A 24,378-nucleotide genomic window follows, 5' to 3' on the forward strand; every position below is an offset into this window, starting at 1 on the left:
GGGACAGTATTAAGATGCAAATGAAGTTTTAAAAATTTCAAGTCTTCAAAATGGTTTTGTGTAAAGCAACCACCAAAATTTTCTTCTGCTATTCTTTCCAGAGTTAAACAAATAATCCTAGGCTAGAAGTATCATTTCAAGGAGTGGGACACCATGAAAAAGCAGCCTTCAGAATCAGACAAACCTGGATCTGAATCCCTGCTGTTGCCTACCATCTCTGTGATCCTCCAAGAGTTTATTTCTCTTAATAAAGGTGAAATACACATCTAGTATGTAAAATACTCAGCAGAGGAATTCTGATTAAACATGGCCTTTTGAAATCCCATGTTTACCTTTGCTCACTCCCAAACCTCTATTAAAATAGCAGAAAGAGAAAGGAAGGGAAAGTTACAAGGACAAACGAATCAGAATGACATTAGAATCACTTCTCAAAGACAATTATCATATGGTGTCACTCATATGTGGAATATAAATAATAGTGAAAGGGACCAAAAGGGAAAGGAGGGAAACTGAGTAGGGAATAATATAGAGAGGAAGACTCCTAACTCTGGGAAACAAAGGGTTGCAGAGGGGAGGTGGGTGAGGGGTTGGGGTAACTGGGTGACGGGCATTAAGGAGGGTGCATGATGAGATGAGCACTGGGTGTTATACTATATGTTGACAAACTGAATTTAAAATAAAAAGAGATGATTATATTTAAAAAATAAAATAAAAAAGAAATCACTTCTCAGCCTTTTAGCTAAGATCAAGTGTAGAATGTCATTAGATTTTAAGCAATGACAATAAAGCAAAGCCTTCAAGTCTGAGAAACTGATATGTAGGTGGACATTCTACATATAGCCAAACAAGCAAGTATTAGGGGGTTGAATAAAGATATGTTCAGACATAGAAGGTCTCAAAAATCTTGCCTCCCAGGTATTCTTTCTCAGGAAGCTAGTAGTCTTATGTGTCACAAAAAGGAAAATAAACCAAGAGGGTAGGGGAGGGATCCAGGAAAGGGGAGATCCAACACAGGAGGTAAAAGGAATCCCCAACAGGGTTACCCCAAAGTGATTTCTTCAGAAAGGAAATCCCAGAGCAACAGCTATACAGCAAACTTAGAAGGCAGCCAGGGCAAATTGCAGTGGAAGCACAAAGGACTCCAGGAGGGATTATCTCTAATAAAAATGAACAGACTTATAAATTTGAACATACTGGGAATGAAGAAGTACATAGAAAAAAAAGAAAACTTCAAAACTTACTAACACCAAAGAAAATAAAAAGGTACATAACACGATCATATCATACAACATAGCTCAGCTGTGAATACTTTTAATCACAATATACTCTATTGATCTAATCTAAGATTGTAATAAGACTATACTGGGCAAATGAAGAAGGGCAAGTATATGTGGAACAGAGGCTATAAGAGAGCTAAATCTTCCCATGTGTTAAAGTAATAAATAGCTTTTTAGAAAAATCAAGAAATTAAAAGTTTGTTACTTAGGAACATGGAGGTAAAAACCCAAAAATGCTAAGAGGTAAAAAGCAGTCATCTCTGGGGAATGGGAATCACAAATGGGAGGAATGGGCTGAAGCCTATATTTTGTTGTTGTAAGCCTGAACTTTTTAAACTATGGTCATGTGTAACAGATAAAAATAAAACCTAAAATAAAGCACATGTCACATTATGTGCCATAAAGTAGGACCTCAGTAAAAGAGTAGACGTTTATCTAATCTCCCCTACCACCCCCACCAATGCTGTCCCATTTTTTGCATTCAGAAAGTAGCTGATTTGACAGATTTCTCGAGATTCTGTTCTCACCCTGACAAAGTATAACAGGAAAAAAAAAATCCGTTTCAGTGGATACTTTTATTGATTTAATAGATCACCAACTTTGTCTTCCTACCTACCTACAATTGGAATTTCATCTTATTTCCATACTGAGTAGTGAAACAATGACACAGCTATAATCAGAATAAGCTACTTCAAAAAGAAAAGCCAACACAGCTCATTTTCTTCTAACAGGCAAAATATAAATATATGCACTCTAGAATGCACAATGGTTTAGTCACTAAGAAATTCAAATGGGATCCTGAAGAATGTAGGCAAATCCAGGGTGCAGTAAAGAGGAGCTGAGATGCTGTGCGCCTGTTTAAGGGTTCCTGGTACTGCATCTCTTGGCCACTAGCTGAATCTTGACGTGAGGGAAGATTTTAGCTAATGCCAAGGAGAGATGCAGCAAGTGCTAGGTTGACTTAGGGACTGTGCACAGGAACCAAAAGGCAGGAAAGTACTAAACACTGCTGAGAGCATCCACCCCAGGAAGGACTTTACCTGTTTTTGAGAGAGCACACATAGACAGCATTACTGTAAGACCCACTGAGCCAGATACGCCTATCTTCCCAATAATACATCCCTATAATATGTCTGCTCTTCCTTAGAATATATGACCAAGACTTGGGTGACTTTTACATCTTGGGTCCCAGGTCTACTTGAGTATAACCTCTCTGGAATAAGTCTTCCTCTATGCCCCTCCCCACACAAAATTGATGCCAAGAAAATTATCTGAAGTTCCTCCATTTGTACTGCCCAGATAATAATGAACACTAATGATAATACAACGTACGATCTCCACTCCATTCTACCCACCTGTCACTGCATCACCCCAACCTTTCCCCCAACAAGTCAAATAACAGGAAGAATCTCACCTTCCAAGAGTTCTAAACTCGCACCACCCCCAGTGCTCACATGGCTGACTTTATCCTCTGTGTTCCATTTGGCACAGCAAGTGGCAGTGTCTCCACCACCTGTTGAATGAAAGCAAAGTTAAAAGGAGAGAAAAGAAAAAATTAAAAAGGACTGGCACCAAACTATATGACAGTATGCTCTCTTTTTTAAAGATTGTATTTATTTATTCATGAGAGACAGAGAGGCAGAGACATAGGCAGAAGGAGAAGCAGGCTTCTCAAGGGGACCCCGATGTAGGACTTGATCCTGGGATTCCAGAACCCATGCCCTGAGGCTCAACCATTGAACCACCCAAGCATCCTAAGGCAGTATGCTCTTAAGCCCAAAAGGTAGATGATGAATCCCCAACTCCATCTCATTAAGAAGGCCCTCCATGAATTGTACATCCGTTCAGCTCTTAAGATTCATCTGGCACCAAGAAACCCAATAAAAGTTGATTATCTCCCTTCAACTTTCCTCTGATCAGAATTCTGCCAGATTACACTGGCATTAACTTTGTAAAGGACCCTTTACCTATGATGGTGATGCAGCCCCTAGCAGTGGCTTTCACCACCTCATCCATGAGGGCTTTGGTTCCTTGGGCAAAAGCTTCCCATTCAAATACACCCACAGGTCCATTCCACACGATCTGCTTAGCCCGAGCAACTGCCTCAGCATATTTCTTGCTGCTCTCAGGACCACAGTCCAAGCCCTAAGGGGCAGAGTTAAAAAAGATGAGCTACCAAGAAAAGCTTCTTAGAGGAGTAATCACCACGTCCACCAAGACCTGAACTCAAGGTTGAACACTAGAGTTTCTTGTAGAACCAAAAAATACCCCTCAGTCCTTAAAATTATAAACCTGCTCATGTCCGTTATGAACGATAAAATGGAAGGGAAAACCTCAGATTAAAACATTTTTAACCACACTATTTATGACTGTGAAGAACTAAGTCAGTAGTTTTAACCTAGGGTTAATTCTACCCCTCCCCAGGGGTCCCGTAGCAATGTCTGGGGATATGGTGGTTGTCACAATTTGAGGAGGGAGGTCAAGTTCTACTGACATATAGGAGACAGAGTCAGGGATGCTGCTCAACATCCTGCAATGTGGAGGACGGCTCCCCACAACTATCTGAGACATCAACAGTGCCAAGGTTGAGAAACAATTATCTAGACTCAGTGGTTCTCAAACTTTGGCATGTGTCAGAATCACCAGAAGGGCTTGTTATAGCAAAAAATTGCTGGGTCCAACACCCAGTTTCCAATTCAGTAAGACTGGGATAGGGCCCAGAAACCTATGTTTTTTAAGTTCCAAAATGCTGCTGATGCTCTTCTTGGAACCACACTTTGAGAAACACTGAACAAAATAATGCCCACATGCTTAATAAGAGGAAAATAAGCAAACTAGTATATCAACATGACAGTTTTATACAGCTATTAAAACGACAATATGTACATGACATTGCAGCCAAATATTTAGTCTTTATTATACACATACATTTTTTCCCTGTTTATAATCAGCATATTTCTGCTATCTTAAGGTTTTCATTAGAGTTCTTATACAGCTTTCTAGGTAACAACATAATCCAGAACAGCCCAAATCATGAAAGTACATAGCACCAACCCCAGCACATAGTTAAGTATTTAACAAACATTAAATAAAAGAAACAAAAAATGGTTTTGCCCCCACATTACTGATGAAGACAGAGGCAATCATGCTTTTCCCCCTCAGATTCCCTCTTGAAGAAGGCCTCAATGCTACATCTGGAGCCCTCTCTGACCGAGATCTCCCGTAGAGATTCTTTTAAAATCCTTGCTGGTTGGTTGAATGAAAGAATGAATGAAATAAAAATGTTTTTGTTCACTTGTACTACCAACCCACCCAAAGTGACTCACCATCCAGCCAGCAGGTATGCCAGAGGCCACAGTGGCTTGGCCAATCTTGGCATGCTCATCAAACTTTTCAGCAGTGACAAAGTCAACTGGCAAGGTAATTTTCACACCATTCTTCTCAGCTTTGGACATCAGGTCTTTGACGATCTTGGCTCCCTCTTCATCAAACAGAGAAGTGCCAATCTATACAAGGGAGCCAAGATAAAGATCAGCCTCTATACTAAGAACATGATTACCTCACAAAGGAGACAGGAATAAGATACAACACAGTATAAAGAAAAAATTCCAAGACAAAAGATATCAACTTTCCAAAATAAGTAAGAATAGGAGTTTTGAGGGCTCACATCAGAAGCTGACTTTCTTTTTAAATTTACATAACCTGATATTTCTCATGGAGAGCCATTTCACATCCACTTGGCATCGGTTTCCTACCTCCATGTTGTTGAGCACCTTCAGGAAGGTAAAAGCCATTCCACCACCAATAATCATCTCATTGACTTTGTCCAGCATATTACTGATCAGCTGGATCTTGTCTGCAACTTTAGCTCTAGGAGGGAAAGCAATCAATAATCATCACCAAAAGAACAAATGATGGACTAAGGAAGTGATATTACATAGTGCCTGAGTTTTTATATCAAGGCATAGGAACAGAGAAATGTCCCACAAGTTACAAAAGTATTGGCTAACTACACAGGAAAATAGTATGGAAGTTCCTCAAAAAGTTAAAAATAGAACTACCCTATGATCCAGCAATTGTACTACTAGGTATTTACCCAAAGTACACAAAAATACTGATTCAAAGGGATACATGCACCCCAATATTTATAGCCACATTATCAACAATAGCCAAATTATGGAAAGAGCCCAATGTCCACTGACTGATGAATGGATAAAGTTGTGGAGTATGTATATGTGTGTACACACACAATGGAATATTACTTAGCCATAAAAAGTATGAAATCTTGCCATTTGCAATCATATGGATGGAGCTAGAAAGTACTATGCTAAATGAAATAAATCAGATAAAGATAAATACAATATGATTTCACATATATGTGGAATTTAAGAAAAACAAATGAACATAGGGGAAAAAAGAGAGACAAACCATAAAACAGACTCTTAACTACAGAGAACAAATGAGGGTTGCTAGAAGGGAAGTGGGTAAGGGGATGGATTGAGTGATGGGTATGAAGGAGGGCACACATGATGAGAACTGGGTGTTGCATGTAAGTGATGAATCATTAAATCCTACACCTGAAACTAATATTACACTGTATGTTAGCTAACTGGAATTTAAATAAAAACTTAGAAGAAAATAATTTTAAATAAAAACTTGGAAGAAAAAAACATACTGGCTAACTTTGCCCCATGTTTCTTCAACCAAAAGGCCCATCTGTTTCTAAGAAAATCTCTTAGAGGTGCAATCCTAGACAAAAAGGACTTAGAAGACCTACTATTGTCTAAAGAAACCGTGAGACCCAAATACATCTATTTTGCCCCTACTCTCCACACAGAAACCACAGTCAAGACAGATAATTATACCTGAGCAAGACTGCTAATCATGGGATCCCTGAGCCCACTCAAAACTGTCCCACAACTCAGGGTGCCTGGGTGGCAGTCAGTTAAGTAGTCTTGGTTTTGGCTCAGGTCACGATCTCAGGGTCATGAGATCAAGTCCAGTGTTGGGCTCCACACTCAGCACAGTCTGCTTCAGATCTCTCTCCCTCTCTTTCTGACCCTCTTGCCTGTGAACATACTCATGCTCTAATAAATAAATCTTTAAAAAAATGTGGGATAGACATTCTACAGCTCACATGCCCTGCTTCTTCAACAAATCAATGGAATGAAAATAAGAAAAGGGGGACTATTACAGAATAGAAAATGCCTAACAACCAAATACAATGCATGAACTTCATCTGGATCCTTATTCAACCAAGCCAACTATGAAAAGACATTTCTGAGATGACAAAGAACTTCTGAGTACAGGCTAAATGTTAGATGACACTAACAAAAGTGTTAAATTGTGTTAGATAGAACATGATGGTTATTTAAAAAGAATCTCTTTATCAGTTATGAGATACATACAGAACTACTAAGTGAAATTATATGTCTAAGACTTGCTTACAAATACTCCTGATAGGGATCCCTGGGTGGCTCAGCGGTTTAGCGCCTGCCTTTGGCCCAGGGCGTGATCCTGGAGTCCCAGGATCAAGTCCCACACCTGGCTTCCTGCATGGAGCCTGCTTCTACCTCTGCCTATGTCTCTGCCTCTCTCTCTCTCTCTCTCTCTCTCTCTCTCTCTCTCTCTGTGTGTGTGTGTGTGTGTCTCATGAATAAATAAAGTACTCCTGACAAAAATGTCAGTAATTATTCAAACAGGGTTTAGGTATCTGGGGGCTTATACTGTTCTCTCAACTTCTATACATGCTTCAGTGTTTCCACAGTAATGACTTAATAAAATGTAAAATTTCCCCCAAAACTGTTAAAGGTCTAAGAAGACTACACTGGAAGAAAGAGTTGGCAAAAATAAAATAAAATAAAATAAAAAATAACCTCTACATCAACTTCTCCAAAACAGCTATTTCAGGCTGAGCCTAAAACCTAATCATAATCACTAAGTGGTACTCACTTCCATACTCCAGATCTACAAGAAAAATGGAAAACAAAAATCAGCTCAAATCCTCATCTCCATAGAAGATGAGTGTGACCTTATTACACAGTACACAAGAGGAGTAATGCTTCTAGAATACAGATAACAACCTGTACCCGCCTGAATTATTTTTAGAACCCTGAAACTGGACTCATGAAGTCTGAAGAATAACTATGCTACCTGAAATTGACACCCAACTCCAGTCAGCTATCATAGGAAAATGCTGAGTGTGTTCAATCCCATGGGAAAAAAAAAACATAATTATAGAAGGGTCAGTGGCATTCAGCCATAAAGAGGGTGCTACCTAGATAGCCAGGCCAAGTGACAAGAAGTTCTCTTATCCAAGCAGTACTAAGGTCCCTGTCCCCACTCTAAAATTTATCTTCCTAGGTTCTTAACCCGCAATTCTCAAAATTTCTACTCTAAGCCATTAGAGTACCATTATCCACATGATACACTTTCCCACAGGAAAAAATATAAAAAGATATATAATCTGGAGAAATAAGCTCTAAATGATATATTAAATACATGTGAGGAAATGTTCATAGTTACTCTTGCCAGACTTTATGTATGTGAAAGGCTCAAGTGCTTCAAAAATTTAGGTAAGCACCTATGGTGAATCTTTCCCATTATTCCTTCCAAAAACACTTACTATCCTTCTTGTCCCTGTTTTGTCCCAGGAGGCTGACCTGCATGGACTGCATCAAGGGACTCTTGTATCCCTGAACCCTACCCACACATTTATAGATAGTCCCTTTATTAAATTCTCCTCATTGGGCACCTGGGTGGCTCAATTGTTGAGCATCTGCCTTTGGCTCAAGACCTGGGATTAAGTCCCACATCAGGTTCCCTGTAGGGAACCTGCTTCTCCCTTTACCTATGTCTCTGCCTATCTGTGTCTCTCAAGAATAAATAAATAAAATCTTAAAAGAAATAAAATCTCACTTACTCAGTTTGATTATGCTTTCTGACTATAATAAACCACCCAAGTCATAGGCTACTACCATGCAAATACACTAAAGCATGATCTTAAGAGTCCTTCATACCCGCCCAGGATGGCCAGGAAGGGTCGCTCTGGGCATTCCAAGGCCTTGGCAAAGTAGTTCAGCTCCTTCTTCATCAAGAAACCTCCGGCCTTCTGTGGCAGACTGACTCCCACCATGGAGCTAGAAAAGACCAGAGACATTTAAATTTTGGTAAATCCTTACCAATTCTCCCAATTCTAGAAGCCATCTCATCACTGAAATACTTTCACTTCTGAGATTCCAGGAGACCACAGTTTTCATCCGTAAACTGCAACAAAAACAGGTATAAGATGAGGTTTTTGACTAAAAGAGTAGGGACAAAAATAATTAAATAAATAAAATAAAAGAGTAGGGACAAGGGGAACAAGTAAAAAGCAACAATCTTAAGTAGAATTTAAGATACCCAATTAATAGTCTTCAAGTCTATATTAAACAATCAGCCAATTGATGACAACAGGAGAAGATTCCTCAACTTGCTTCCTAATGACAAGATTCTGATCCTACAATGTTAACAAAGGGAGGACTCTACCTGAAGTATCCTAAGAGCAATCTCTTCCTGAAGCTTGACAAAAAGCTCCACAATTCTCAACACATTTTACTTTTATTTCCTCAAAAAAATAAGGACCAAGCATACTCAAAAAGAATCACAGTCTAACTGGCAGCTCCAATTAGAGAGAGAAGCTGAAAGGATGATGTTTCATATAATTCATCATTCTATATAATACAGAATTCTCCAAAAACAACCCAGAACTTGGGCTGCTTGAGTAAATAGAGGAATACTGCTCCTAGCTCAACATCAAAAGACTCTTGGTACCTGTGGGCTCGGTGAGCAGTGCCAAAAGCATCATTGACATAGACATCTCCTAGCTTGGAAAGTGAAGCTCGGAAGGCTTCTATTTTGGCTGACTCAGCTTTAACCTGCAGGAAAAAAAATGGGAAAAAAAAAACACAGAAAATGTTGATGGCTCCAAAGACAATTGTAAAAACATTTCATACCAAGAGTCCTCTTGAATATCTCTAAAGACCCGGAGTTGGCAGGACAGCAATTTTCACAGCTAACAACAGGATCTATTTCTTCTTCCAAATATTCCGGGTCTTGAGGCGTGTGGGTGCCTCAGTGGTTGAGCGTCTGCCTTCGGTTCAGAGCATGACCCTGGGGGTCCTGGCATAGAGTCCGGCATCAGGTTCCCTGCCTCTGCTTATGTCTCTGCCTCTCTCTCTGTGTCTCTCAGAAAAAAAAATCTTCCAATATTCCAGGTCTTTTGGTCACTTCTTCATTCTGCTCTCCTTCATCTTGCCTCAAATTGCAAATTTAAGATTCCTAAACCATGGCTTAACTGCTAATCACACGAGGCTAATCATATCCCACCCACTGGCCTCTCCCAAACTCCTAAAATAAGATTCTGATTATCTTTTCCTTTCCTTATCTTGACTCATATCCTCATTTTAACATATTCTCCTTGCAAAAGTTGGAATTATACCTGATTCAAGCTTCTAGCTACCAAGGCCTTTCTATGGGAAAGGAAAAGAGGCCCTCACACACCTTTTTCATGAAGCTGGAACAGAGAAGGCAGGAAACATGACACAGAAAAGGACCTCAGAAGCATTTTACATATATTAAAAGAGAGTATTCTATATAACCTTCCCTAGAAGTTAGGCCTCTAAGAAAACAAGAAATACCCTTCTACAAAAAAGAAACAAAAAGTAGAAGTAAAACATTATGGCTTTGACATAAGTTATCAGCTTATTATTCAGGATCCCCCCCAACAAAACATAAAGTAGGATGGCAGGATGAACAAAGAATCTCCAGAAATAAACCAAGCAGAGATGCACAAGGGGACATGGCACAGAAGAATACACAGTTCAGGACAGGTGTTCGTTCATTTTAGTCAACACCCACTCACATCCTCCTGTTTCAAGGTGAAGGAGACTGCCACAAAGAACAGGGGCTTTCCTCTAATGACCCAAAGAATGCAGGGGAACTAATACTAAAAGTAAAACAACTATAGAACCCACAAAGTCTTTCTGGAATGGAGTATCATCTGCCACTAGTGACTGGAAGATAATCTGTGTAGTAATGAAAATACTGTCCAAATGGCAGGACACCTGGATTCTAGGCCCAACTCTAACACTAATTTGCTGTGTAACGTTTGGCAAGTGATCTCTGTCCCCGAAATCTTCCCCATCTATTAAAAAGGCATGATAACCCCTAAGAATTTTCTAAGGAAAAAGGGAGCAAATTGAAGCTCTTTATGAAAAAGGCACTATAGAAAGTAATAATCTGAATCCATTTTTCATTTCATAGCGTTTTTTCATTCAGATCTGTCAATAACTAGAAGAAAATGTTCCTCAAAAACTAATGTGAGCACACTGGGAAAAGGAAAAACATTATGTCCTTTTTTTTTTTTTTAATTTTTGAACTTATTACTGGCTCTTGAAATTTCATGCATCAAAAGTCACTGGACACTAAATGTAAAGTTAATTAACTAAAAAAGTCATAAACTAGCACTGTTAGTTCATCATTTCCTGAATAAGTTTTGCCTCAGTTTGCTACCATTTCTAAGTCCTAGAATCTGTGCGAGTTTCACTCTAAAAGGGCACCAAATTTGAGATCATTACTTGACTCCTTCTACTGTACCAAGACTATGCCAAAGGCAAGATAAGGCAAAACTAGGCCCTGAGGTGCTAAGAAAAGAAACTGCTTGAAAGCAGGTACTCCAATGACCTTAAGAAACACCAGAAGTAGGGATCCCTGGGTGGCGCAGCGGTTTGGCGCCTGCCTTTGGCCCAGGGCGCGATCCTGGAGACCCGGGATCGAATCCCACGTCAGGCTCCCGGTGCATGGAGCCTGCTTCTCCCTCTGCCTGTGTCTCTGCCTCTCTCTCTGTGACTATCATAAATAAATAAAAATTAAAAAAAAAAAAAAAGAAACACCAGAAGTAGAAAAAAATGAGTGGGAAATATCAGGGAGGGAGACAGAACATGAGAGACTCCTAACTCTGGGAAATGAACTAGGGGAGGTGGGCGGGGGTGGGGGTGACTGGGTGACAGGCACTGAAGAGAGGCACTTGATGGGATGAGCACTGGGTGTTATTCTATATGTTGGCAAATTGAACAGCAATAAAAAATAAATTTATTTTAAAAATTAAAAAAAAATAAAAAAAAGAAATGTAGATGAACAAATAAACGTGAGGTACTACTTCCAGACCTAGCCTCTGAACCTCACATGCTCCCTTCCGTTCTTTCCTCCCACTCCTTCACACACACACATGCACATGCACACACACACACACACACACAGATATTTCTGTCTATATTAGCAGGTGTGTAAATACTAGATGAAAGAAATGCAAATTAAAACCACAGTGACATACCATTTGGGGGAGTGCTATACATGAAAAATATTAAACACTGGCAATATGAGATATGGGGAAAAGGCCCTCTTATACTGCTAGTGGTAATATAACAGAAACACGTTTTGGGAGGCCTCATTTGTCTGTATTCATCAAAATCAAAATAAAATATACTTTCTCAAAAAAAAAAAAAAGGAAACACCAGAAGTACAACAGGAGACTGAGATACTAGCCTTAGAGAATCTTCTTCCCCCAAGACACTAAAACCTTAAGAGTGGAAAGTTCTAAAGGATAACTTCAGCTTCACTCTACCAATAGGCTACCAATAGGCAAATTCTAAATCATCCTCAAAGAGCCAGTTTTGTCATTTAATATTTGAATTCTGGTTGTCAGGTCACAGTAATCTATTTTGTAGATTATCTATGGTTGCTCTTTTTTATTTGTTTTGAGTGGTTTTTTCCTATGTTCACTTTTGCAGGACAATAGCAAAAGTTTAGGCGTTCCAACAGAGACCATCTACAGTTTGGACTGTATGGCCTACAAAGCCTAAAATATTTATTGTCTGGCCCATTATAGATAAAATTTGATCTAATGGACTGAGCTATATATAAAGCCAAGCAACAGCACCACTGCCTCTAATTTCAGTAAAATGACTGCCTTTCTGAGACTTACATTTCTTTACGAAATGATGACAATACCTGCACTTCCTTATCCTAAAGAGAATTCAAAAAAATGCTTTACACTTCATAAAAAAATGTCTTAAATCCAAGGCAATACCATCATGACCATCATTTACCCAACTACAATCAATTTTCCCATATAGTCCCTAGTCCCCCTTTCCACTTGATTTCGGAAAGTATGTTTTCTGCTCATATAATTCTTTATTATGAAAATCCCAATTATATCACATTTCATCTACAGTTTTAAGAGTACCAAGGTCAACCATTAAGTTAATTCCCCTTCTAAATAATATTACTGTCCCTCCATAACAGACTAGGGTTTGTTGCTTAGAACAACTGTTCAGCCTTGACAAAACAATCTAACTGGCTCTGCTGGAGGAACACCTGGTATAGCATGGACACACACAACTGCCTGTGAATGTCTGCTCTCAGCACTTGGAAATCATAGCCTACCCTTCAATAGGATTATCACACACTGTCAGGAAAAGAATTCTCATGTATCATAGGCCAAGTGGGTAACAAAGAAACAATTGCAAAGGCATGTCCACTGAATACTCATATCCAAATGGTATTCACTTATTTTTCAAAGATATTACAAAACACTTAAGCTTGAGAAGGGCTTCTGGGATCCTAGCCAATATTCTATTCCTTGACCTAATTCATCAAGCTATGCATATATATACAAAAGGGCACCAAATGTGAGAGCAATACTTGATTCCTACCTCTGCATCAAGACTATGCCAAAGGCAAGATAAGGCACATATGTGTGTGTGTGTGTGTGTGTGTGTGTGTGTGTGTGTATTTTGTTATACTTTCAGTATAAAGGTGTCTAAGGAAAAACTAAATACAAACTACCTCTATTCTTCAGCCTCTTACAGACTCTGTCCTCCTCACCTCTAATAATGTAAAAGTCACAGGTCCTACCTTATTCCCAGAAGCATCTTTTCCCTTCCCTTCTTCCTCCACATGAAAGCGAAGGTTCTCCAGCAGGATGACAGACCCAGCAGCTGGGTCAGCACAAGCTTTCTCCACTTCTTGGCCCACACAGTCCTTTAAGAATAAAACATCCCTGGGGAAAGCAGTAGATGGAGATACTTGAACAGTCTGAAAGAACCAGTAACAACATGCTTCACAACATCTCCTGTCACAGAGTCCACCAGCTTCAGAATCTGGCACTTACTTGCCCAGCAGAGACTTAAGTTCTACAGCAACTGGCCCCAAAGAATACTTGTCTGGCATGGGGACACCATCAGGCCGGCCCAGATGGCTCATAAGAACAACTGACTTGGCTCCATTGTCCAAGCAGAATTTGATACTTGGGATGGCAGCCTTGATTCTGCAACCAAAAAGAGACAGCAAGTAGATCAAGGTTAGGAATTAGTGGGAACTAATTTTACTTATGGCCTTGTAAAACATAAAGACCCTTTTGTCTCTAAACTCCTTCAAATCTACTGTGGGCAACTCAGTGATGGTCCTCAGGTTCATGTTCAGGGGAAGAAGTCCATTATGATGCCAACCTACCTAGGATTATTCAATCCGATCATGTTTTGCTCCTTATTTTTTTTTAAAGTGAAGGAAGTCCTTCTTTTTATTTTATTTATTCATGAAAGACAGAGAGAGAGAGAGAGAGAGAGAGAGAGAGAGAGAAAGAGAAGCAGGCTCCACGCAGGGAGCCCAACGTGGGACTCGATCCCGGGACTCCAGGATCATGCCCTGGGCTAAAGGCAGGTGCTAAACCGCTGAGCCACCCAGGGATTCCCTGTTTTGCTCCTTATAAAGAAAAGAGTTACCCTAGCAGGACTGAAGCTGCTATGTTTAGAAGGACTTGCTTGCAAGGTTGTCCCTTGGCCAGTGTCTGAGAACCTGGCTTCCAAAGTGGTCCCTCAGTTCTCTGACACAGGCCATTCTAACTGACACTGCTCCTAGACTGTACAAACTATGTGATTTACGCTGAACATCTGCTTTCCTCTAATAGTCTGGAATTTTGTTGGTTGCTAGGCAGAGGGTACTCATGACCCAGTAAAAATCTTGGGAGCCAAATCTCTTATGGGCTTCTCTGGGCAAAAACAATGCATACAACTACTGCAGTGAGAGCACTGGAGCCTATGCATGGATTCCAGATTTTGTGTTGTCTTTTTCCCTTGCTGATCTTGTCAGGCATCCTTTTGCTATAATAATAAACTTTAGCGATGAGAACTATATGCTAAATCCCATGAGTCCTTTTAGTGAATCACCAAATATGTGGGTGTCTTGGGGAATCCCTGAAACATCCTCTTGTAAGACTGAGGAAGAAATTGAAAATTCCCAAATCTTGAGACCATTAAAGGAAATTTAGGAAAAACTTAAAAATATGTAGTAACTTTTTTGTACCTTATTGATCCTAAGGCACATTTTTTGTAGGAAAAAATAAATTCATTATATAGAACATAGGTTCTTTTTTATTTTATTTATTTATTCATGAGAGACAGAGAAAGAGAAAGGCAGAGACATAGGCAGAGGGAGAAGCAGGCACCTTGCAGGGTGCCCGATGTGGGACTTGATCTCGGATCCTGGGATCACGCCCTGAGCTGAAGGCAGATGCTCAACTGCTGAGCCACCCAGGCATTCCAAGACTGTTTTATTTTTTATTTTATTTTTTTTAAGACTGTTTTATTTAGCGTTGTATTCTCAGAGTTGGGAAAGGTACCTGGCATAATAAGAAGCAGTCAATAAATATATGTTGAGTAGATGAATGATTTTCCTTATTATCAATTTTAATTTTTTAAAGACCGGCAAAAATGGAAAGTTAGTATCAAGTTCATAACAAAAATTTGACATGTTTAAAGGAAGTTTAATAATTTTTTGGTTAAACTATAATGTAGATAATATGACCTTTAAACTATGTTCTAGGGCAGCCCAGGTGGCTCAGCATGCTCAGGTTTAGTGCCGCCTTCAGCCCAGGGCCTGATCTGGAGACTTGGGATTGAGTCTTTAAAAAAACTGTCTCTGCTCTCATGGAAGTGAAATTCTAATGGAGGGAGAAACAATAAACATATATATGTGTGTACACATATGAGTATGTGTGTGTGTTTGTGTGTATCAGGTGGTAATAAGGGTATGGAAAAAATAAAGGTAGAGAGAGAAGAATGACTGAGGAATAGTGGTAAAGGGGATTTTAGATAGGGTTGTCAGGAGTCTCTGATAAGGGGACAGATCAGCAGAGAATGGAATAATAAAAAACCAAGTTATCTTTCTAAAGTATCTTATGCTATTTGACATATACAATAACTCACTAATACCAAATAAAGAAGAAACCTTCATCAAGTCTGAAGTTTGCCCAAAGAAACCAAATTATTCTTCAGGCCTATCCCTTTTCAGGAAGTTCTATTATTTCTAATGCTTCCTTTTGTTATGTCCATGGATTTCTGAAAATGGAAAAATGTGCTCAGACCCGCTTCTCTACTTGTATTTATTTTTTTGCTTCTCTGCTTTTAATTCATAAAACACCTTGATAGGCATATTTCCAATCTTTTCTGCTGTGTGCTGCAGAAAATAATGAAAATCAAGAAGGATCGGCACTGCCTTGTACAAAACAAAGACCTTCCAGTATGTTGCAGCAGGGATGTACTTGGTAAAAATGCCAGACTCTACCCTGGGGCCAATATCTGAAAAAGTTCTGGGCCTAGAAGATTTAATACCAAAAAAGTTAAATGCCCCTTTGATTAATTTTTTATTGATTACATATTGAAATGATTATTTTGATCTTACTGGATTAAGTAAAATATACTACTTAAAATTAAGTTCACTCAGTTCTTTTTATCTTTTTCATTTAACAACTAGAAAATTTTAAATTCTATGTGGCTCATATTATATTTCTATTAGACAACACTGCTCTAGATTATTGGAAAGCATACCTCTCCAGCTCAAACCCCTCATCTGAAATTTAAAGTTAAACCTTCTTTACTAGATTGTAAAAAAGCAAAAGCAAAAGTAGTACTATCACTTAAAATTGTGGCTTCTGGTTTTGAAGCCAAGATATTTAGAACAGCCTTAACTAACAGAAAATATTACTTCTGAAATCTTTTCCCTTACATCAAAATTCTTAAAAACTGATTTTATCTGGGCCATCTTGAATAGGGGCTTGTAAAAATACATGTACGCTTAAAAATTAATAGTATTAAAAAATCCTCTTGCACAGTTCTTCATTTTACAAGGGAAGCAAAGTAACCTTCAGCTTTGATATTCTTTAAAAATGCATGACCCTAAATTCTTCAAATTTTCAAAAAATGGGGAGAAAAAAAATCACTTTAAGATGACTTTTTAAAATTTCTACATTCTCGTAAGAAAGCAGACCAGATAGTGGGTTTGTGGAAAACCAAAAACATACGGCTTAAGTCACCACAGTTCTGCAGTAAGAAAGGAAAACCATTCATCCTATATACCCCCAGACATAGACATCTTTTTTTTTTTTTTTTTTTTTTTTTTTTTTTTTTTAAAAATTTTTTAATTTATTTATGATAGTCACACAGAGAGAGAGAGAGAGAGAGAGAGGCAGAGACACAGGCAGAGGGAGAAGCAGGCTCCATGCACCGGGAGCCCGATGTGGGATTCGATCCTGGGTCTCCAGGATCGCGCGCTGGGCCAAAGGCAGGCGCCAAATCGCTGCACCACCCAGGGATCCCGACATCTTAAACGAAACTCAAGGTTTAGCAGAGACCTTACCTCTGGTTGTTTGTTATCTGGTTGTTCTTCATAGGAACGTTGAAGTCCACTCTAAAAAAGAAACAAAGTTTCAGATTCTCTCAAAGATTAGTAGAAGCACTTTTTAAAAAAATTTATTTATTCATGAGAGACACAGAGAGAGGCAGAGACTTAGGCAGAGGGAGGAACAGGCTCCATGCAGGGAGCCCCATGTGGGACTTGATCCCAGGACCGTGGGACCATACCCTGACCCAAAGGCAGACACTCAAACGCTGAGCCACCCAGGCGTCCCAGTAGAAGTACTTTTAATGAACCAGTCAAATAAGGTGGGAGTCCAAAATCCACCATCAGTGGTATTAGAAGTCAAGATAGTGGTTAGCCATGGGGTGGGGGACTAGTGACTGGGGATAGGACATCAGAGAGTCCTTCTGGGGTTGTCGTGTATTTCTTGACCTGGGTGATTACAGAAATGTGTTTGTTTTGTGATAATTCCTTGAGCTTATGATTTGTGTCCTTTTAGGTATGTTTTTCATACTTTAGAGAAAATTTTAAAAATAAAAACAAACCTAACATCATAAGAACTAGCCCTGAAGACCTGGGAAGCTAAAACCAGTTCCATCTAAAAAGATTTTTTTTTACTGGAGTTCCATTTGCCAACATACAGCATATCACCCAGTGCTCATCCCACCAAGTGCCTCCCCCTCAGTGCCTGTCACCCAGTCACCCCAACCCCCCGCCCACCTCCCTTTCCACTACCCCTCGTTCGTTTCCCAGAGTTAGGAGTCTCTCATGTTCTGTCATCCTCACTGATATTTTCACTCATTTTCTCTCCTTTCCCCTTTATTTCCTTTCATTATTTTTTATATTCTCCAAATGAATGAGACCACGACCAGCAATTGCACTGCTGGGGATTTACCCCAAAATACAGATGCAGTGAAACGTCGGGACACCTGCACCCCAATGTTTATAGCAGCAATGTCCACAATAGCCAAACTGTGGAAGGAGCCTCGGTGTCCATCAAAAGATGAATGGATAAAGAAGATGTGGTTTATGTATACAATGGAATATTACTCAGCCATTAGAAATGGCAAATACCCACCATTTGCTTCGACATGGATAGAGCTGGAGGGTATTATGCTGAGTGAACTAACTCCATTGGAGAAGGACAAACATTATATGGTCTCATTCATTTGGGGAATATAAAAGGATTTTTATGTGGACCTAGCCACGATAGTAACTAATAATGGCAGCTGGATGGATAAGGGGTAATTAAGGAACACATTTTGATTCTGATTCCTTTGATACTGTTTCTGGGTCCTAGTGAAGCTCGCTGAAATCACTCAAAAGAAAAAAAATGACTGGAAAATAAAAAAAATCAACAGAGCATCATTCCTTCTAGAGAAAGCCTGGAGCCTCATGATCAGAAAAAACTCACCGTCCAAGACCAAGTTCACACAGTACTCTTCAAGCAAAATACAGACAATAAAAATAAGATAGCTTCTTTCATGAAAACTGAGAGGAAAGAGTAGAACATGTGATCCTGCCTACCTAACAAACAGGCAATTAGAAGAGAAGTGATCATGATGGCACAAGCAAATATTTTATTGCTGTCTCTCCTTTTTCACCTACCAGATTACTCCATCATTTTTTAAGAACGAATAATTCTTTCCCTTACTTCTGGTTGAACTTCTGAACTCATTGGAACCTCAGCCTATTTCAATCTGACTGAAAACAACAATGTGTGATAGCTAGTTGTTAGGTCTAAATGTTGCCTGCCAAGATCCTGTTTAAATGCTTTCTTTCTCATCTGCAGAATGGGGATGACATCTATCTCACAGTTATTGTGAGAATTAAATGAGTTAGTGTTGAATTGTAAAGGGCTTAGAAGAGTACCTGCTACACAGTAAGTACCATACAAATGGCAGCTATTATGATATATGTTAATGCTTCTCCAAAATCTAATTTGTGTTTTAAAAGGCAGATCAACCATTACAAAAGCAGCTAGCGTCACATGCTAAGGGACTACAGGGAAGATATGACCTAGTCGAGAAGACTGCTACCATGCTTGAGGCCTAGCAGACACTTAAAAAATCCTTAGGCCTATTAAGAAGACCACCAATGTCCTATATCCCCTAGGACTATACTCCAACCCCTACCTCATCGAAAACCTCACAGCCTTTCCAAATGTGGGTTGAGGAAATAATTCTATATTCAAACATTTTAATTTAATATTCAAAAATAAAAGCAGTATACCTCTGAAGAAATATATTCTATTCAGTTTCAGGTTACTTGATTCTGATTCTAAGCATCTTCTCTAAATATCCCGAACAAGGCTCCTGCCAGCTTTAAAAGTACATTCTGAAGAGGACAGAGTATCCCATTACCTGTGTCATTTTCCCTCTCGCAGCTTCCCAGAAAGGCCCATGGTCAAAAGGGCTAATGGCAACAGGCTGAACACAAGCCACCCTACTCCCAAGCCAGTACAGGAAGGAAATTCTTTGGGCTGAAATATTCAAGACTCTGTGTCATCTATCCAAGCTGCTATGACATAGCTTACTGATGAGAACTGGATGTCTCTTTGCCTGTGGTTTACTCCCCTTCATCACCTCCTAGACTCTCAAGACAGCTTTGCTTTTTAGCTTCCCCTTTCTGAGGACTCTAACACACTGCTCTTGCCTACACATTCCATTTCTTCCAGTCTATGTAAAATATGCACCCCTTCCTTTTCCACTTTCCAGAAACACTCATAAGCTTAGCTTCAGGCATGAACTCAGGTATCATTACACACCTATCAGAATGGCTGAAATAAAAAATAATGACAACACCAAATACTGCTGAAGATGCAGAAAAACTGATCACTCATACTGCTGGTAGGAATATAAAGTAGTGTACCTGCTTTGGAAACCAGTCTAGGAATTCAATATATGACCCAGTGATTTACTCTCGATGTCTACCTAAGAGAAATGACAGCATATGTCCATAGAAAGAATTGTGCAGGACTATTCAATGTTCACAGCAGCTTTATTTAGAATAGCCCCAAACTGGAAATAAACTAGATGTCTTTCAATGAGTGAATGGCTAAACACACTGTGCAACATCCATACCATAAAGGACTACTCAACAATATAAAGAATGAACTACTGATGCATGCAACAACTTGGATAAGCCAAAGGTATTAAGCTGAATGGAAAAAAAAGCCAATCCCAAAAGATTATATACTGTGATTCTACTTATGTAACATTTTTGGAATGACAAAATTTTAGGGGCAAGAAACAGATCAGTAGTTACCAGGGGCTGGAATGGAGGAGTGAGTTAGGGTGTCATGACTCTGAAGAGGTAGAATGAAGAAGGTCTTTGTGGTAATCAAACAAAACAGTTTTGTAACTTGTGGTGGGAGTTACACAGATCTATACCCATGATAACATAGCACAGAACTATACACATTATTCCAAAGTCAACTTCCTACTTTCAATATTGTACAGTAATTTTGTAAGATGTATCTTTTGGGGGAAATTGGGTGAACAAAGACTTCTCTGTACTAACTTTGCAACTTCCTGTGAATCTATAATTATTTTGAAATAAAATGTAAAAAAAATAGAGTTAGTCAAAATAAGAATATCAAGTCTGTCACCTGACGTCTCAGGGGTCCAGGCCCAGTCCCATTAAAAGCTCTCAAAAGGGATCCCTGGGTGGCGCAGCAGTTTGGCGCCTGCCTTTGGCCCAGGGCGCGATCCGGGAGACCCTGGATCGAATCCCACGTCGGGCTCCCGGTGCATGGAGCCTGTTTCTCCCTCTGCCTGTGTCTCTGCCTCTCTCTCTCTCTCTGTGTGACTACCATAAATAAATTTAAAAAAAATTTAAAAAAATAAAAAGAAATAAAAAAAAATAAAAGCTCTCAAAAGTACCATGCCCACCCTTGTGTCGCTGCCCAACTAGAAAATTGGGGAATTATGAGTGTCTTTAAGACTTTTTCTCTGCTCAGTTTTTCCTCTCCATATTTTCCACTACATCAGAGCTGTTGTTTAACAAGTTAGAACAGGTTAGAGAAAAACAGTGAGGTTTAAAACAAAACAGGGGTGGAGGGAGCAAGCAAAAGGGAAGTGCTTCACAAGTCCCCATAAAACTGGCAATCTGTGAGGGGAAGACCGGAAATGATACTGCAAATACAAGCGGGGAGATTACTCAAAAGGCTGTAAAGTCAACTGGAATCCTAAAAAAAAAAAAAAAATGGAGGTAGAACCTGGTAATTATCCAGTCAGAGGTTTCTGGCTTTCTAAAGTTCCCTCAGCAAATCAGCCTGTTTCCCTTGGCAATTCAAAGCAGGAGCCACAGACTCAGCTAACAGGCTAACATCAGTTTTCTTTCCTAGGACAAAGAGAGGAGGCCAGTGAAGCAACCACTACTAGGGAGGCCCCATTTCTGAAACACTGCCAGCAACCACCATGTAAAGGCATTGAAACAAAAAGAAATTTGAGCTGAAAAGGCATAGCTGACTAGGCTCTTCCAAAAAGTCCTGCAAAATGTATTCAAAAGAGATACATTAATAATCAAGGAACAAAGTAACTTCCTGTCCACAGGCAAAATAAGCACAATTTATCCAGATTGGGGGGGGGGTCAGATATTGATCTCAACCTTCAGCAGTCTTTTTTCAGCCTGTCTTTGTTTACAATGTTGCATATTTAGAGGATCTGGTTAGCAACCAAAGAGACCCAAATTCTAGGCCTAGCTAGCCACCAATTTGCTAGTTCAGTGACGTTGGACAGGTAATTTTCTATCAGCAAAACAGGACTAGCCAATCATTTCAAGGTTCAGGGTTAATCTGTGTTAAATGAAACTCTGACCCCTTGGACAGCAAGTCGTTTCATGTCAGGTCCAGAGGGAGGAAAGATAAGCACCTCAAGTCCCACTCCTGGGCAGCCCAGTTAATTACTCAAATCAGTTTCCAGGAGAAGATAAACCCCAAGATGGCAATTGTAGGAAGGTGACCAGCATGATGCTCCACCCCTGGTCTTTTGGCTAGTGTTATGTATTTGGAAAGGTCAGTCAGCCTTGAGCCCAGTGAAGATGGGAGGAAATAAATAAAATATAGCTGCATGCCAAAGTCCACTGCCAGGACTACTGTTTTTCGTAGAATCTATACTGTCTCTTAAGACCACCTAAAGAATAGGAAGAGCCCTTTTCTAATACTAGGATGGCTTTGAATCCTTTGTCCTAGATTGCAAATCCCTAGGTCATTTGGGAAAATGTAGACAACCAGGTGTTTCTCTTGGCTACTGAGTTCTTCTATTTCCACAAGGCAGAGAAGGCCACTTGCAAACTAATAGTGGCCATAATGAAATTAGAGAAAAGAGTAGAGCTGCATTTACTTTTATGGTACCCAGAGTACTGAAATTCAGCGTGCCCTCCTATGTTTAAGCCTTGGGTAAAGGGAGCTTACCTACTGCTTTATGTGTCTGTTAATATCTAAAAGATGCCCTCACTTGAACCAGCCCAAATTGGAAAAGGGGCTGGATCACACCATTCACATGCCTGTCCATCAATCAATCACGTCCCAAAAAGGACAGGGCTGCAAAGGGCTAACAAGGCAAGCCCTATGACGCGGAACGCACCACCCTTGGATCCTACATCAAGGTATATCAACAGTCATTCCATGAGTTACATACCTTACTGTCCTGCACTTTGCTCCTGAATTGCAAATATACCAGACATTACAAAAAGGATAAATATAAAAGCTCCATACACCATACTACTAATTTTGGCATATAAGGGAGAAGTCATGTGGGTAAGTGACCAGGGATCCACAGGTGCAAAGTAGAAGACCCCAAAGTCCATGGATAGCCATCCTCACTTCTAATATCCTGCTTCTCTAGCCATCTGAGAGGTGAGGTTGGAGAACAGCAAGAATGAGCACCCACACCCTGCTCTACCATTACCCAGCATGTGTCACAATTCTGATGAAAACCCCTGTGGCCTGTAGTCCGACGGTGTCATGCAGAGGCCTGTTACATAAGCTCTGCAGGGCCTCCTTCAGTGTGCCCCACCCTTCCTCATCCTCCCATCCCCAATGTTTTAGGAGGTTCTATTCCTGAACATCTAAGTCAACACCTTCTGGGAAAATTACCCTTTTGTGCAGGGGCCTTTGAAATGTGTGCCTTTTCTCATTTATCTGGGATGATCTAGGGCGGTGGGGGAAGGGAAACCAAATGACCTTTCAAGGTCCCTTCTTTGGGGCCTAGGGATTTGCTAGCTAAGCATTAGGTCCCACCTCGCCTGCTGGGAGCTGGAGGCGACGTAAGTGCATTCAGGAATAGGAAAGAGGGCAAAACTGGTCCCGGAATTGAACCCTTCTTTGGTGGATCCACTTCCAAAGGACAAAAACGGCTCCCTTTCTGCGCTGAGGCAAATGAGATCAGAAACCATAAAACTAGGGCAAAGCCTCAGCCACAATGGTGGGAAGCCTCATTCTGCAGGCCTAGAACCCATGGGGCCGAGCCAACGACTAAAAGCAACTTTGGGCAGGGGAGGAAGCAACTTGGCTCTGGCCGAAGAGGCTGCGGCCAAGCCCTTGAGGGAGCAAGAGCAGATGTGTATAATTACCTCATGACGACCCGCTTGCCCTTCACGTCGAGCTTGTCCAGAGTCAGCTTGTTAGAAAGCGACATCTTGGCAATAGAAGGCTTGCGAGGCTGAGAGCTTAAACAGCGGAGAAGAAAGCCGCCTGCGTGCGCTACAACCTCGTGCGGAATGTAGAGAGCGGCCCGGGCCACCCCGCCCCACCTCCCGCCCCGCCCCTTCCTCAGCGCGCAGCGCTATTGGACGCGGCCGAAAGGCGCCAGCACCCTGCCATTGCTCCGAGGCACTGTCTGTCTGCGAGGACACTGGTGAGACGTGCGGTTTTCATTTGTCACGTCTGGCACGTAGCAAGCTGCCCAAGACCTTTGTGACTTGAGGGCGGGAGCTGGAGTCGGTCCACGGAGTTGGCTGGGGGAGGAGAAGGGAACTGGGTGGTGCCTCCGGGCGGATGAGGAGGGAGTGAGACGCCCAAGGCCTCCGCCTAGGTCCCTGCCGCTGCCAAGCCCAGAGCAGCTGCAACGCCCGGCAAAATCCACAGAAGCGCCGTCTCCCACCCCAGGGAATTCTTGGCAGCCCCACCGGGATAGATGCAAATGGCACTTCCCTTTGGAAAACTAATCTGGTTTCCTGGCTCCCCAAAATTGAATTCTAAAGTAAGGCCGCCAATTGCCCTTGATAACTGAGACCGATCAGAATTCGGGAAAAGCTCAGGTCCCTCCTAGATCCCCCTTTTTTTATAATAAAAAGTTCAATGTAATTGTTCTGATTTTGACACAATGCTAATTGCAAACAAATAGCATTTTTCATATATTAACTA

The 24,378-nt window shown here is 40.5% G+C and overlaps 1 protein-coding gene across 1 annotated transcript; it reads right to left on the reverse strand.

Moving 5' to 3' along the window:
* Positions 1 to 1,833: 1,833 nt before the first annotated feature.
* On the reverse strand, positions 1,834 to 23,759 carry PGK1 (phosphoglycerate kinase 1). The gene is made up of 11 exons (XM_077889063.1): positions 23,586 to 23,759; positions 17,010 to 17,060; positions 13,489 to 13,644; positions 13,233 to 13,377; positions 9,090 to 9,193; positions 8,297 to 8,416; positions 5,033 to 5,147; positions 4,604 to 4,783; positions 3,245 to 3,422; positions 2,692 to 2,790; positions 1,834 to 2,317 (listed from the first exon to the last, which is right to left on the reverse strand). The coding sequence occupies exons 1-11, from the start codon at positions 23,648 to 23,650 to the stop codon at positions 2,277 to 2,279; spliced, it is 1,254 nt and encodes a 417-aa protein (XP_077745189.1). The 5' UTR covers positions 23,651 to 23,759; the 3' UTR covers positions 1,834 to 2,276.
* Between the last annotated feature and the right edge of the window lie 619 nt (positions 23,760 to 24,378).

Source organism: Canis aureus, chromosome X, assembly GCF_053574225.1.
Source record: "Canis aureus isolate CA01 chromosome X, VMU_Caureus_v.1.0, whole genome shotgun sequence".
In the NCBI taxonomy this organism is placed as follows: Eukaryota; Metazoa; Chordata; class Mammalia; order Carnivora; family Canidae; genus Canis; species Canis aureus.